Source organism: Pimephales promelas, chromosome 1 (assembly GCF_988280905.1).
Source record: "Pimephales promelas chromosome 1, fPimPro1.hap1.1, whole genome shotgun sequence".
NCBI classification, from domain to species: Eukaryota; Metazoa; Chordata; class Actinopteri; order Cypriniformes; family Leuciscidae; genus Pimephales; species Pimephales promelas.
This window is the reverse complement of record NC_142769.1, coordinates 22,994,652-23,010,889: the sequence shown is the minus strand read 5'-3', so window position 1 is coordinate 23,010,889 and position 16,238 is coordinate 22,994,652. Positions and strand designations below refer to the sequence as shown.

The window sequence follows — 16,238 nt, the reverse complement described above, 5'->3', positions numbered from 1 at the left end:
GTAAGGCTTGCTCGTGAACAGCTCCCTCTATCCATCAGAACAGACCACTGTTGAAAACCAGGGTGCAACTGGGGGATGCGGTCGGACAAGTGCGCTGATGATGGGGGAATATTTCAGTTTTCTTTAATTGCAGAGAACACCAAAACAAAAAGGACTCAACACGAGGATTTAGATGGCACCACCACACGAAGATGTTTGCAGTCGATTTTTTTGACTGTAAAACAGACCTTGGAAACAAAAGCGTGCTCGTGAATACCAGCGCGAGAAGAGGCACCGGGACCAAACCAGAAAACAGTGATGCTTTATAAACGCAAGCAGGGCTTTATTTGTTTTCATCGCTCTTCTCACCATAAACACGAGAATAAACCGAGAAAAACAGATAATTTAACACTTCCACTGTCTGTCTTCCACATAACGCGCCTGGAGTATGCTAATGATTTGTGCTGAACTATAGTGACAATAACAGACTTTAAGATGAAAACAATCAGTGTATGAAGACATATCGAAAAGAAAATAAGTGTGTACAGTAAGTTTGATCAATTGGACTCAAGTAAGCAGTGAAGACAGACACAGGACAGCGCAACATCAGCCAACAAACACACGAACACATCTCCTGTGTTGGCACCGGTTAGACATGACAGTTTTACTGAGAAAAATACGTCTACGGTAAGTATTCATGATTATGAAAGCAATAATAACTGACTCTACACATAAGTGTGTAAATGTCATTCATAACAAATACCCATTAGTACAGCAGACTTGGTCCGGGAAGTTTTGAATGTCATTGAATATAATGTTCATCAAGTAAACAGTCTTTAGATGTTCATTAGCAAGTCTAAATCTGTTCCAATCTGAAAACTATTATCATATTGTGAGTGTGAAGCTAATCATTTCAATATCTTTTGAAATTCTAGCTGTACAAGATCAACACAGAAGGGCACCAGTCTGAATTTTCCACTGAGTGGGTGATGTTACTGTGAGAGGATGCGCTTTCCTCTGAAGAAAATCCGCAAGCAGTTTAAACTCCTTCTGCTGCTTGTTTTGCTTATGTTTGCCATTGGGTTCACGTATCTTCACATTAACCAAGGCAAAGCCATCAAACTCCACTTCAACTATGGGAAAGGTCAGTATGGATGATGGTTTTCACCAAGTACAACATAGTACACTTCAATTCAAATTTATTTGTATAGTGCTTTTTACAATATTGTTTCAAAGATATGCGGCATTTAGTTCCACAGGCGTTTAGTCATCTCATCGCAGGAGTTGGGGCATCTGAAGTCTCTGTGAGTGGCTGGATAAAAACTGGAGCTTACGAACGCTATTTACCTCGGGACAAAACAGCAGAAAAGCAGATGGGAAATAATTAGCATAGCTGCAGTTCATAATATTAATGCATTCAATCTGATTCAACAGTGGTATAAAAGGAAAGTATTATGTAAATGCTTGGCTAAAGAGATGGCAGCGAGTCTGAGCCTCGAACAATATCAGAAAGGCTATTCCAGAGATTTGGAGCTAAATGTGAGAATGGCCTCCCTCCGTTAGTGGACTTAGATATTCTAGGAATGACCAGAAAAGCCTCGAATTTAGTGATCTAGTGAACGCGATGGATTGTAGGGCGATGAAAGGTCCATTAAATACTTTTTAATGTTTTGTTGTCGTTCCAAGATTGATTCATGATCTATAGTGTCGAACGCAGCGCTAAGATTGAGTAGATCTAGTATTGAGATACAGCCTTGATCAGAAGGTAAAAGCAAATCATTTGTAATTCCTAGCGCAGTTTCTGTACTATGTTGCGGTCTGAATCCTGACTGAAATTTTTCATAGATATCATTTTCTTGCAAGAAACAGCACAATTGAGTGGACACAACTTTTTCTAGTATTTTAGACATAAATGGAAGATTTGAAGTGGTCTGTAGTTTGCTAGATTATATGGATCTAATTGCAGTTTCTTAATGAGAGGTTTTATTACTGCCAGCTTGAATATCTTTGGAACATGACCTAAGAATAAAGACGAGTGAATAATATTGAGGAGAGGCTCTTTCACTACAGGTAACACTTCTTTCAGTTTAGTGTGTATTGGATCTAATAAACATGTTGTTGATTCAGTTTAGATGCAATGAAAAGTTTATTTAGCTCTTCCTGTCCTATAGTTGTACATCAGTGTAGTTGTTCTTGAGGGGCAATAATTGAGGCTGAATCATAAGACACCATAGAGGATTGTATATTTACTATTGTGTTTCTGATGCTTTCTATTTTCTCATTGAAGTAATTCATAAAATCATTACTAAAACGTGACATTCTGATTCTAAGACCTCTAAATTAGTTTGTTTCCATTCACGCTCTAAGTTGTACCATGGTGCTTTAGTTTTCTCTCTGACCTTTTTTAATCTAATTGGTGCAACAATTTCTAATGTACTAGAAAATGGTTCTCAAACTGCTTGTCATTTCCTCTAGTTCATCTGTTTGTTTGGTTTTACTGAGCAGCCGAGATTGATCGGGTAAGCTATTTGAGAATTTATCTATAGTGGTTGGAGGAATTGTTCTTCCTGGTCGATAACATGGCGCAACATGACAAATTTCAGCAGTACGTATTTTGCAAGTTACCATATAATGATCAGTGACATCATCAGTTTGCAGTATAATATCTACTGTATATCGGTTGGATTGGTTCCATATGATAGAATGTAATCTAGTTTATGATTTAGGCGATAAGTGGGACCACTGAGGTTTTGCTTGACTCCACAGGAGTAAATCTGTAAACACAGTCCCTAACGCATCATTTGTGTTATGTACATGTATTTTAAAATCTACAATATTTATTGCTTTTTCGACATTGACCAATAGATCTGAGAGAAAGTCTGCAAACTCTTTTAGGAAATCAGCATACGACCGTGGAGGTCAATACAGTAGCTAAGGCTAGAGATAATAGGGATTTCTTTCTTACATCTAATAGCGAAACATTTAGCACAAGTTCTTCAAACGAATTAAACCGGTGACCTGTTTTCTGAGTAACATTAAGAATATCTCTATAGATTGTTGCAACACCGCCGCCATGACCGATCAGACGGGCCTCATGCTTATAACAGTATCCTGGTGAAGTAGACTCATTTAGACCGAAATAATAATTTGGTTTAAGACAGGTTTCAGTAAGACAAAGTACATCGAAACTATTATCTGTGACCATTTAATTTACAATAACCACCTTAGGTGTGAGCGCTCAAATGTTTAGATGACCTAGCTTTAGAAATTGTTTTTGTTCACTAATATGGAGATTTTTAGTTTAATTACAATTAACCCCACCTGCACTCAGAGGTAACGTTATAACGTTATAACAGATGAACAGTATATTAGGAGTGATACTACCAATATCACCACTAATTTAGGACTGAAATCCTGGATAGAACCTGTATCCTTTTAGTAAAATGGGTGTAAATGAGACAATCGATAGGCGAGAGGCCGTGCGTGCAATGCTAGCAGGCTTAAGGCTAGTAGCGGATATTCAGATAGTTGGATATAAGTAGCGATACCAAAGCAATCCCATTGTTTTTTGTAAGAAATACTATCAAAGTTAAGTTCACATCCTGTAAAAATATAAAGTGTTTGTTTATAAATTGTGGTAAAGGAGAAAATCAAGGATATATGAATCAATTCAAAGTTGCTCCAAGGTCATGCTTTGAGGTCATCAACACAGCTAGTGTTTGGTGTTTCTACATCAGTGTTATTCACCTATATCATTAATTTCCCTCTGATTTTATGGATAACTTATGGGTTCAGGTTAAGACTACATATTCAGACATGAATGTTGTTCCAGGGTCAACAAAATATGTAAAATATATTATATTTTACTTGGAAAAATCATGGAGAACATTTCTTGCCTTCATGGCTTGATCATTTATATTTCTTATCAGAGAACAGTCTGGCCCATTGAAGCTTTAATAAATATAGATCAAATAATTATAGAACAAAAATTTTACCATGTGAAGCTGACTGTGAAAAAAAGGACTTTTCATAATTATCAATTCAATGTTTCCATTGGGTTTCAGGAGCATGAGTTTAATGAGAAAGGCAGTTAATGAGGAAGGCAGTACATTAAAATAGAGCTGTCTATTGCTTAAGCCATTGTATGATCTAAATGAGGATTTTTCCTTCAGGTTAAAGTTTAATTATCTCTTTTTTTCTGCCCAGCGAACTGCTGATTATTCCCAAACTAATTTGTACTCTTGGTTGTACAACCATTAGTACTACAGATAAGACTTGAAGCGGCTCTGTGCAAAGATGATTTTCCTTTATTCTTTTTAAAGAGAAATTAAGTCTAACCCACAGGCACAATTTGATTAATGTCCTGAAAGGTACCAATTCAGTGAAGTTCCCCTTACTTTAGTTTCTTTCAGGAATGATCACTTACCACACAATTGACTTATGGCTAAGCCACACCCTCAAACGCGATAAGCCAATCACAGTGCGCAGCTAACCCAATACACTCGGACATTTTCTGCTTCCACGTCCATTGAAATGCATTGCAGTTAGTCAGTTTTCGTTCGTTTTTTCTTTTCATTTTAAGTTTAACGGAGTGTATGGGGTACATGCAACTCCGACACTAGGTTTCCGAGAGCCTCGGCGACGGGGTGTATTATTTACCCTTTCCTAAGCCACATCTCAACCGAGATAAGTGTCTGCTCTGGATAAAGTTATGGGGTAGACCCAAGCTGGAAGTTGAAGCCTCGCGGGGGCCGCCATTGTAGCAGAACTTCACCTGCTGTTAGCATTCCATTGACTCTCATTCATTTTGGCGTCACTTTGACAGCAAATAACTTTACATATGAGGCGTCCAAAGACTCCATTTGTCCATTATTTATTTCTAAAGAAACACGACAATGTATAAAAGGCTCCATTACCTTGTATCTGACGTCATGGCCCTGTAGAAGCAGTTTTTGTAAAAATAGGCTAACGATTGCGTCATAACGAATCGACTCTCCGTCGCACAGTAGAGAAATTACCGTACAAACAGGAGGAGAAGCTCGTAGGCAATCGGGGGGACGTGGAGGCATAAAGTCAGATAAAGTAAATGGAGAAGCCCATAGAGAGTCATAAAGTTGATCTTGCTGCTAGCTCATGGACAGCTAATACTCACTCTCTCTATCCCTGCGAGATTCGGAAGGGAATTATTCTGATTGCACTCGGCACAGCTACTAGAAAACATACAGGTTGCTCACGTGACATGCTCAGTTTGAGTCTGCGCAGTACGCCTGGCGATCAGCTTTTAACGGGCTTCAATTTTCTCTGTTAAAAACATTGGGGTCGCTGTGTCTATTTCTTTTACTGTCTATAGGTAGACCACAACACCAACTAAACGTGGATAAATTAAACAAGGATGTCTACATTTGTTCTAAGTCAAGTCAACAACATATTTGAACGTTATGTTTAAATTAGCCTAACATTAATGTTATCGTAAAACATTAACGTTAGCTTCTTGCTAAATAACCGAGATAACTGTCAACAATGTTGTGCTGAATGATTATTGTAAATACTGTAGCACCAAACTGTGATGGTAATGATATGTAGTGTATCACGTTTACACTGTGACCTGTACATTTATGCCTGGAGCTGAAGCTTTTCAAAACATAAAACAATATGAGAGACTGCCCGGCACTACAGCTGCCGATCGTCAATCATTCATTTTATTTTTTTATTTTTTTTTTTATACCACACCCACATCCTCTCTAATGCAAAAAATGAGAACATTTAAGAACAATTTCCAATTTAGCATTCTAAAAACAAAACTAAATTGGATTTTTTTTTTATTACAGTCTCTAATTAAAGTTTACCTTGAAGCCATATGTCGTTTGTTATTAAAGGTTAAGTAATTGTTGCGGATTGGTTGATAAACCATGAATATTTGAGAGAGGAATACATTTGTATGTTTCTAATTATAGTATAAAGGCTCAAGGCTTTCCCCCTTGGTTTTCCACTGATTGAGATTTAAAAATGGAAACTAGTTGCTATGAATTCTGTGGCTGAAGTTGACAGGCAGAGAAATTAGAGGTACAGACTCTTTTAACCCATAGGTTAATGAAATTTGTGTTAAGCTTCTCTCAGCACACAAGGTAATGCTTATGCAAATGAGTGTTTTGGACAGATGCCATAGTTATCTCAAGTGAGACGTTCATATAGGTGGGAAGTAAGAGCGCTAAGCTGTAGTCACTTCACCCTATTAGTCATTAGTCAGAGGGGAGGTAAACGTCTTGGAGGGCATGTTGATCTCGGTGGACAAAGGTTTTTTGAAGACACGCTGTAATAGATGTAAACAAAAAAAAAGTTTAATTCTGAGTTATGTAACTGGGACACAAGGCACATCGCTTAAATTAATAATCTCAACAAGCATTATAGTTTTGAATTGCATTGATACTGTGCATCTTGAATGCTGGTCTTTTCATCAGCGGGAGAGATCCCACATTTGTGTTTAGGTGACTGAACAGTCTGTTGTCTGTTGACTTGGCTCGGGGCAAGGGCACATGGAGCAGCTGGTGGTCCACTCAGCACCAAGACAGAGTATAAAACATGCAGATTTTGATGAGCATACTGCCAGTCAGAGAATTCAGGCTGAAGCACATTTTGAAATATGAAGTCTTATTCAAGATGACTACTTAGAAGGGACACTTTTTTCTTACAGTTATTCTTAGCTCGTGAGGTAGCCTATCATGTTTACATATGAAGAGCTCAGATGCAAAAGCCTCTAAGTTCCATTTGAAATTTTGTTCTAGAATGACCATTTTTATCAAGCTTGTATATTTAAGTTCAGTAATTTCACTTAAATGACAATTAATAGGTAATGTGCAGGACTGCATTTGTTTTTCATTTTGAACATGTTTATTTTAGTGAGGACTTTAATTTTGAAAAGCAGTGACTTACAACCCCTTAGTACAGGAAACAGGAAGTACTAATAGTACTGCAGTAGTTCAGCGAAATGTGATCGCTGTTTAATCCTTAATCATCATCTTTCTTTGCATCTGTTTGACGCAATGTCTGTAAGTACATACTGTTAAATTTATTGTGTGATACATATGAGAAGGTTATTTGATATTAAGATGTATATTTTCTTAGTTAAATTATCCCTATGTTATTGTCAATCTGTAATTTTCTAATTTCATATATAGTGATTGTATCTTTTGTATATTTTTACAGTTTCACAGTTGAATCATAAACTTCAGAAACGATTTGAAGTGTCCAGCGAGGTTTTTGAGTCACTGTTTAACTTACTGGATAGTTAGATGCCAGAGAAATCTAATAAGGCCAGTACAGTGAAAAGACATCAATACAACAGACTGAGAAAGACGCTCAAGAATTGTGTGGAATCAAGATTTGAACATTCCAAAATCTCTATCACATCAATCTGATTTTTCTGCATATGATTAAGTCTCAAAAAAACATGGCAGAAGGTCAGACAGACTCGGCAGATTTGAAAAGCACAGCTGAAGATGTTCACTCTGTCAGCGCACACTCCTCAAAAGCATCAAGTCGTTCTTCTAGGGCATCCAGTCGCCACTCAAGCGCCAGCATAGCAGTTTTCAAAGCAAGAGCAAAAGCAGAAGCTGCACAAGCCAGAGCAGCATATGCTAAAAGAGAAATAGAATTGAAAGTCGAACAGGCACGACTTCAAGCAACACTGGAGGCCTTGCAAGAGGAAAAAGAAAAGGACGCGGCCTTGGTAGAAGCTCAGGTACTGGAGGAAGCATTGTTAGAAACAGAACGTAGCGCAGCCAGCAGAGTATCATTTCCTGTTCCCATCGAGGACAGTCGAATCAGAACAGCAGATTATGTGAAAACGCAATCTGAAATCAGTAGTGGTACACTGCCATCTAGTGGAGGAAACGAAACTCAACCACCACTTCAAGCATCGCACCTTGTCCAATTAAAAGTGAGTCAGATTTCAAAAATGTACCTATCAGTTCACAAAACATGGACTTTGGAGCAGACATGAATCAAAATGCCACTAAAATGCAGTATCCTCTTGATCACTACCAAATGCAGAGTAGACCTGCTGACAAAGAAGATTCCTTGTCTGTTACCTATGACCTTGCAAAGTATCTAGCTCGAACGCAACTTGTGACGGCAGGGCTTACTTACTTTGATGACAAGCCCATTAATTACTGGGCATGGAAATCATCTTTCCAAGGTGCTATTTCTGGTCTGAGTCTTTCTCCAGCAGAAGAGCTTGATCTGTTAATTAAATACCTGGGTAGAGAATCTTCTGAACATGCTCGGAGACTGAAAGCAGTTCGCATCAGAAATCCGTCAGCTGCGCTGATAATGACATGGCAGAGGCTTGAAGAAATATATGGTTCTCCAGAAGCAATTGAACATGCTCTTTTTGCCAAACTAGAAGACTTCCCCAGAGTGACAAACAAGGACCCACAAAATTTAGGAGACATCCTCTCAGAACTAGAAGCTGCTAAGCTTGAAGGATACTTACCAGGTCTGGCATACTTGGACACTTCTAAGGGAGTGAATCCCATTGTGGAAAAACTTCCATATAACATTCAAGAAAAGTGGATGTCATTTGGATCCAAGTATAAGCAAGAACATCATGTTGCTTTTCCACCTTTCTCCGTGTTTGCAAATTTTGTTCGTTCAGAAGCAAAAGCACGTACAGATCCGAGTTTCAGTACATTTCCTCATGTGAAACACGAGAAAGGAGAAAGGTTTGAGAGACAAAGACAAATGCCAATATCTGTTCACAAGACTCAAATTAATCCTTCAACTACAATACCATCTGGACAGGAAAAGAGATCAGTGAGCCCGAACAAAAGCTGTCCAATACATGGAAAACCTCATCCTTTGAGAAGATGCAGAGGGTTCCGAGAGAAATCTCTACAAGATAGAATGCAGTTCCTGAAAGAGCGGTCTGTGTGTTACCGTTGCTGTTCTTCTACAGACCATCTTGCAAAAAACTGCATTGTAGAAGTTCAGTGCAAAGAGTGTGGTAGTGACCGTCATCCTTCGGCCCTTCATCCCGGTCCTGCCCCCTGGAAATGTCAGGCATCTACACCTACCTCACAGCATGGCGGGGAGAATTACAAATCAGATAGTCATGAGGTTACATCTGAGTGCACGGAAGTCTGCGGAGAAGGTTTGAGTGCACGGTCTTGCTCAAAAATGTGTCTAGTTTCCATCTATCCAGCTGGACACAAAGAGAAAGCAAAGAGGATGTATGCTATCCTAGATGAGCAAAGCAACCGCTCTTTAGTGAGAAAAGATTTCTTTGACATCTTTAACATCAAAACAGCTGTATTCCCCTACACACTGAAAACATGTGCTGGCCTTTTAGAGACAGCAGGGAGACGAATTTCTGATTTCATTGTGGAGTCCATTGATGGAAAGATAAGTCTACCTCTCCCTACTCTTCTAGAATGTAATCAGATTCCAAACAATCGTTCAGAGATTCCAACTCCTGGTGTAGCGTTCCATCACAGCCACTTGAGACACATTGCACAAGAAATACCACCTCTCGACCCTGATGCTGAGATTCTTCTTTTACTGGGCAGAGACATCCTGCAAGTACACAAAGTACGCAAACAAATTAATGGTCCAAATAACGCCCCTTTTGCTCAGAAACTGGATTTGGGCTGGGTTGTCGTTGGGGATGTGTGTCTCGGAGGAGCTCATAGGCCATCTTCAGTTGATACCTTCAAGACTTCCATCTTAGATAATGGCCGTCACAGCTTTCTGAGTCCATGCTGTAGTCAAATCAAGGTAAAAGAGAAGTTGGACGTTAATTCACAATGGCAACAACCTCTAGAAACCACACCTGAGGACTCCATACTGTTAGTCCCTGATGGTGAAAGTGTCGGTCATTCAGTTTTCTCATACACTGCAAATGATCATAAGATTGCTCCATCTGTGGAAGACACAAGGTTTCTTCAGATCATGGACAAAGAGGTTTTTCAAGACAGCTGCAATAGTTGGGTTGCTCCGCTACCCTTTCGTGAGCCCAGACAAAGTCTACCCAACAACAAAGACTATGCATTCAAACGTCTTCTTGCGCTGCGACACACTCTAAACAAACGACCACAGATGAAAGCACACTTCTTGGAATTTATGGATAACCTGCTAAAAAATGAGCATGCAGAAATTGCACCACCTCTTCAGCAAGGTCAAGAAGTATGGTACTTACCGCTGTTTGGGGTGTATCACCCTAAGAAACCTGACAAAATTCGAGTTGTCTTCGATTCAAGCGCGCCATATAAGGGAGTCTCACTGAACAATGTACTTCTCACAGGCCCTGATTTGAACAACAGCCTGTTAGGGGTCCTGATGAGATTTCGTAAAGGGCCTGTGGCTATTACTGCTGACATACAGCACATGTTCCATTGTTTTCTGGTTAGGGAGGATCATAGGGATTATCTTAGGTTCCTGTGGTACAGAAACAATGACCTTGACAATGAAATTGTGGATCACAGAATGCGTGTGCATGTTTTTGGGAATAGCCCATCACCAGCAGTGGCTATCTATGGCCTACGAAGAGCAGCAAAAGAACATGAAGGGAGATTCGGCAGTGACACCAGAAAACTGGTGGAGAAGGAGTTCTATGTTGATGACATGCTGAAGTCATGCGCCACACAGGCAGAGGCGATCGACCTTCTCAAACGTACACAAGAGATGCTTGCAGTGTCTAACCTTAGACTGCACAAGATTATCTCTAACTGTCCAAATGTGATTGAAGCTTTTCCTTTGGAAGATCGTGCTGAGGGGATTAAAGATCTGCAACTTTTCTCTAATGGCCTTCCCATCCTACGTAGTCTTGGTGTGTCCTGGAATGTTGCAACAGACTCTTTCATGTTTCATGTTTCGGACGATGACAAGCCTTTCACTCGGAGAGGAGTCCTATCTACCGTGAATGGCTTGTATGACCCTCTTGGATTCCTTGCTCCTGTCACCATACAAGGAAGGTTACTGTTGAGGGAACTTACCAAACAAGGTGAGGGCTGGGATTCCCCTTTGCCAGAGGACTTGGAGGCAGAGTGGAAAAAATGGAAAAGGTCTCTTCAAGATTTGAAAGAACTGCAAATACCATGTGTATGTATACCCATTCCTCTGCATAACGTCCAGAGTAAAGAACTTTGCATTTTCGCTGATGCGTCAGTCAAGGCCATAGCTGCTGTAGGATACCTGAAGGTGACAGATCAACATGGTCACACAGCTGTTAACTTCTTATTTGGGAAATCCAAATTAGCACCACAGCCAGACATTACTGTCCCAAGACTGGAGTTGTGTGCTGCTGTATTAGCGGTGGAGATCGCAGAGTTGATTGTGGAAGAGATGGACATGACCTTTGATCATATCTGGTACTATACTGACAGCAAGGTAGTACTAGGCTACATTTGTAATCAAACACGGAGGTTCTATGTATACGTGAACAACAGGATTCAACGAATACATAAATCCAGTTTACCTGCACAATGGCGATACGTTCCCACAGAGCTTAACCCGGCAGACCACGGGTCCAGATCTGTACCTGCAGCAGCGCTAGGTGCCAGTTCATGGCTCACAGGCCCACACTTCTTGCATAACTCTCAGCTTCGGTCAGATTCACAAAAGTCATTTGTGCTTGTGGATCCAAACTCAGATTCTGAAATACGCCCACATGTGGTTTCAAATCTTACTGAAGTTCCCAAGGTCACATGGAATTCTGAGAGATTTAGCAGATTCTCCAACTTTAACACTCTCATCAGAGCAATAGCACGTCTGATTCACATTGCCAGTTCTTTCTCCAAATGCTTGCAAGATGATAGTTGCAGAGGATGGCATGTCTGCTGCAATGGTCCTTCTGAAGAAGAGCTGGAAAGAGCCAAAATTCTTGTGTTGAAGAATGCTCAATACGAGAGTTATCCAACAGAGATTAAAAGCATCACTGCATCTCACAACCTTCCTCATAAGAGTGTGTTGAGGAAAATATCTCCTGTCCTTGACAGCAATGGCTTACTTCGAGTAGGGGGTCGTATTGTGAGGTCAGGTCTGGAAACTTGTGACGTTAACCCAATTATCATCCCGGGTACACATCATGTGGCAAAACTGATTGTGCGACATTATCATGAGTCTGTGAAACATCAGGGCAGACACTTTACAGAAGGTGCTGTCAGAGCGGCAGGATTTTGGCTTGTCTGAGGCAAGAAGTGCATACGCAGTTTGCTTTTCAAGTGTGTAATCTGCAAGAAGCTACGAGGGAAGACAGAGCATCAGCAGATGTCTGATTTGCCAGTGGAACGGTTGACAGTAGCTCCACCCTTTACCTATGTGGGTGTTGATGTTTTCGGACCATGGGAAGTGACAGCCCGCAAGACCAGAGGAGGTCAAGCTAATTCCAAAAGGTGGGCAGTTATGTTCTCATGTATGTGCTCAAGAGCTGTTCACATCGAAGTTATCGAAGCAATGAGCTCCAGTAGTTTCATCAATGCCTTAAGGAGATTTTTTGCAATCAGAGGGCCAGTTAAACAACTGCACTCAGATCGTGGTACGAATTTCGTTGGAGCTTCTCGTGAACTCAAAATGGATGAATCTTGTGTCAGCTCAGAGAATGTGCAGAAATATCTGAAAGAACACAATTGCACCTGGAAATTCAATCCACCTCATGCCTCTCATATGGGTGGTCACTGGGAGCGAATGATCGGGATTGCACGTCGCATTCTTGATTACATGCTACTTAAAGAGCAATCTTCCCGTGTCACACATGAGGTCTTAACGACGTTCATGGCGGAAGTTACAGCAGTGATGAATTCACGGCCGTTAATACCAGTGTCCTCTGACCCAGAATTTCCATTTATTCTCACCCCTGCAACTCTTTTGACACAAAAGACAGGTGCAGCACCTCCCCCTCCTGGAGACTTTGGGAACAATGAGTTGCTTAAGGAAGAATGGAAACAAGTACAAAGGTTAGCAGATGCCTTCTGGACAAGATGGAAAAAAGAATACCTTAGTACTTTGCAACACAGACGAAAGTGGCAAGACAAAACTAATTTGAAAGAAGGGGATATTGTCTTGGTAAAGAACATTCAAGTCAGCAGAAATGAGTGGCCAATGGCAATCGTTGTGAAAACAATCCCAAGCAAAGATGGATTGGTGAGGAAAGCTGACGTTAAAGTGACTAAGGATGGCATTCAGAAAATCCTGTCACGTCCTGTCTCTGAACTTGTTCTTCTTCTGTCACCCAATGATAAGCTATAAGTTGATTTGGGATTCTAAAAACCCAAGGCGGGGAGTGTGCAGGACTGCATTTGTTTTTCATTTTGAACATGTTTATTTTAGTGAGGACTTTAATTTTGCAAAAGCAGTGACTTACAACCCCTTAGTACAGGAAACAGGAAGTACTAGTAGTACTGCAGTAGTTCAGCGAAATGTGATCGCTGTTTAATCCTTAAGCATCATCTTTCTTTGCATCTGTTAGACGCAATGTCTGTAAGTACATACTGTTAAATTTATTGTGTGATACATATGAGAAGGTTATTTGATATTAAGATGTATATTTTCTTAGTTTAATTATCCCTATGTTATTGTCAATCTGTAATTTTCTAATTTCATATATAGTGATTGTATCTTTTGTATATTTTTACAGTTTCACAGTTGAATCATAAACTTCAGAAACGATTTGAAGTGTCCAGCGAGGTTTTTGAGTCACTGTTTAACTTACTGGATAGTTAGATGCCAGAGAAATCTAATAAGGCCAGGCCAGTACAGGTAATCTTCATTGCCATTTAAGTGAAATTACTGAACTTAAATATACAAGCTTGATAAAAATGTTAATTTTAGAAGAAAATTTCAAATGGCACTTAGAGGCTTTTGCATCTGAAGTCTTCAAATGTACATGGTTTGCACTTTGCAGTAGCAATAAGAAATATGGTTAAAAAGATTTGAAAAATAAAAATATTTAAATTACTTAAATATATGATATTGTGCACTTTTTATTTGCAAGATATTTCTAGAATAATTTTTTATGAAAAACTCGGTTTAAAAAATGCATGTTGTGAATTTAACTCCTGTATTTGAAGTAATTTTATCTATTATAAAAAAATGTGTTTGTCCAATTATCTTAAAGCACTTGCTACAGGTTTATCCAGTTTACGATCATTGAAAAGTACTTTTCTGTGGCACTCGACACATGCTACATATAAGGAATGTCATTTATTTTATTCATGAATTTCAATTGAAACAAAATTAAACCCAAGTAAAGCATTTTGTAAAACGAAGTAAAGTTCTTCAACCCTGGTCCGTAAAAGAGAATTTATGACATATGGACTACATAAATGTAAAAAATAAAATAAAATAAATACATGTAAAATTTTATAGATATCATTTCCACATGCTGTTTACTAAATCAATTAAAATTCAGGAACTGAATCAGAATTTAAAAAGCATTCTCAATTCAGTTCTGAATGGTGTACAACCATGCTTATGACTGTCTGATTGCTATTGCGCAGAGTACATCCATGATCATCCACAAGCACTGCCTTTGTTTGTGTCTGCTTGGTGCTTTATGTCCATGCAATTAGCAATGATTTGGGAATATCAGTGTTCCTCATCTGGGTAGCTTCAAGTATCATCCAATAGATCACTTCATTGATCTGTCTGCTGCTTCTTTCTGCAAGATGGAGCAGTTTGTTAACAACCACTTGGTTAATTTGAAGGCAGTCACCTGACATCCAAGTTGGCAGGTTCATGTGTCACCTACACCTGCTATGCCATTTGGATTGAGACTGACTAGTCATATGTTCAGGTGTGAAGCCACTGGGCAGCACTCAGATTCGATAAGCCCATCTGTGCCAGGCTCATTTCCTTCTTCAGCAGGATATCACACATATTAATGAATGAAATGAAACCACGAATGGTCAAAGAGTAGGCCTTTTCAAAGTATATGGTAATATGATAACTGTGGTCACAGATGAAGCTCTTATTGGACTTGCATCACTACTCTAATGTGTTACCTAATCACTCTTCAAGAACTACTAGTGACCTGGACCATTATTTTAAAGTGAAAAAAAAAAAAAAGTTCAAGTTTTTACTTTAAAACAATGGCCAAGATCACTAGTAGTTCATGCATGTAATTCTGATGGATTTTTTTAAATAGTATATTCAGAGTAAACAAGAAATATTGATTACGTCTCAGACACACGATAATGTTGTGATTAGTAATTAATTTATACTTCTTTATAATTTGTCATAGTTAATATTTATTATTGAGGCTAATCTCATTCAGTAATAATTATTAATTAAAAATAAGGAACTATCTCTGTCCTAAATCTGATATTACTTAATCTGATATTAATCTGATATGATTTATTAGCGTGTTTCCAGTAGTAGCTAATGTGTTAATGTAGTATTACTCATGTGTCCTGCATTACTCCCTGCATTACTTATTAATTACGGACCATTATTCTAAAGTGTTACTCAGCATGTTTCATACTCCCAAATGTTATGTATTATGTAGATATAAAACACCCCCCCCCCCCCACACACCCACCCAAAAAATAAATAAATAAATAAATTTGGCTGCATCTTATTGCCTTTGATTTGAGTTGCTGGCACCTCAAAATCTCATTGGTATTCCTCTATGGCTCTGGTGGCTCTGGCTCTTGGGCTGAAGATGTGCTCTGCATGGCCTGAGTCCAATTGTTGAGGAGACATTATAATTCCTTATTCATGGCTTATTTATTTAGGGACAGCTAACTATATGGGCGGTTGCAGGTTGCATGTACATTTTTAACAAATTTTATTTTACCATGAGAAGTTTGCATATCGCTTTACACAGTTTGGATCCTGTTATTTCAAAATAATGTATTTTTCAGCCTTTTTCTTATTAGTAATCTTTGGCAGTATTGATAATTAGTTTAAGAGCAAAAGTTAGATTCATAGTTGTCAATGTATTGAGCATAAATTAACTTTTATACTGGCAGTTTTGCAGTACAAAGGAACGGAAAATCTTTCTGCTAGGCTAACAGTACAGGTGCAAGTTCAGTTGATTCTTTTAAGATGGTGTGACATTCAGTCATGCTAACATTCATTTAATTTCAATTATCATCATTAATTGTAATAATATTTCACAATATTACTGTTTATATCGGTATTTTTGCTGATTCCTTTAGCAATGACATCCCTCTGCAGTGTGTTGTAATGGTTCTGCTTTGGTTTCGTATGAAGCTATAGGTTTCAGACACCATTGCAAATGGCTTTCAACTCAAATAGTGCCTTAT

At 39.0% G+C, this 16,238-nt stretch overlaps 1 protein-coding gene across 6 annotated transcripts in view; it reads left to right on the top strand.

Moving 5' to 3' along the window:
• Nucleotides 1-8: 8 nt before the first annotated feature.
• b4galnt4b (beta-1,4-N-acetyl-galactosaminyltransferase 4b) overlaps nucleotides 9-16,238 on the top strand; it is a 99,668-nt gene continuing 83,438 nt past the window's right edge. For 2 of the 6 annotated variants that reach the window (XM_089129344.1, XM_039658225.2), the window contains exons 1-2: nucleotides 18-666; nucleotides 915-1,123. In XM_089129344.1, coding sequence (XP_088985470.1) covers nucleotides 985-1,123 — 139 coding nt within the window. In that variant the 5' untranslated portion in view covers nucleotides 18-666; nucleotides 915-984. Of the gene's footprint in view, nucleotides 667-914; nucleotides 1,124-13,343; nucleotides 13,450-13,606; nucleotides 13,729-16,238 lie in introns of those variants that run through there. The other 4 variants (XR_016155449.1, XR_016155443.1, XM_089129343.1 and 1 more) reach the window with 4 other exon arrangements.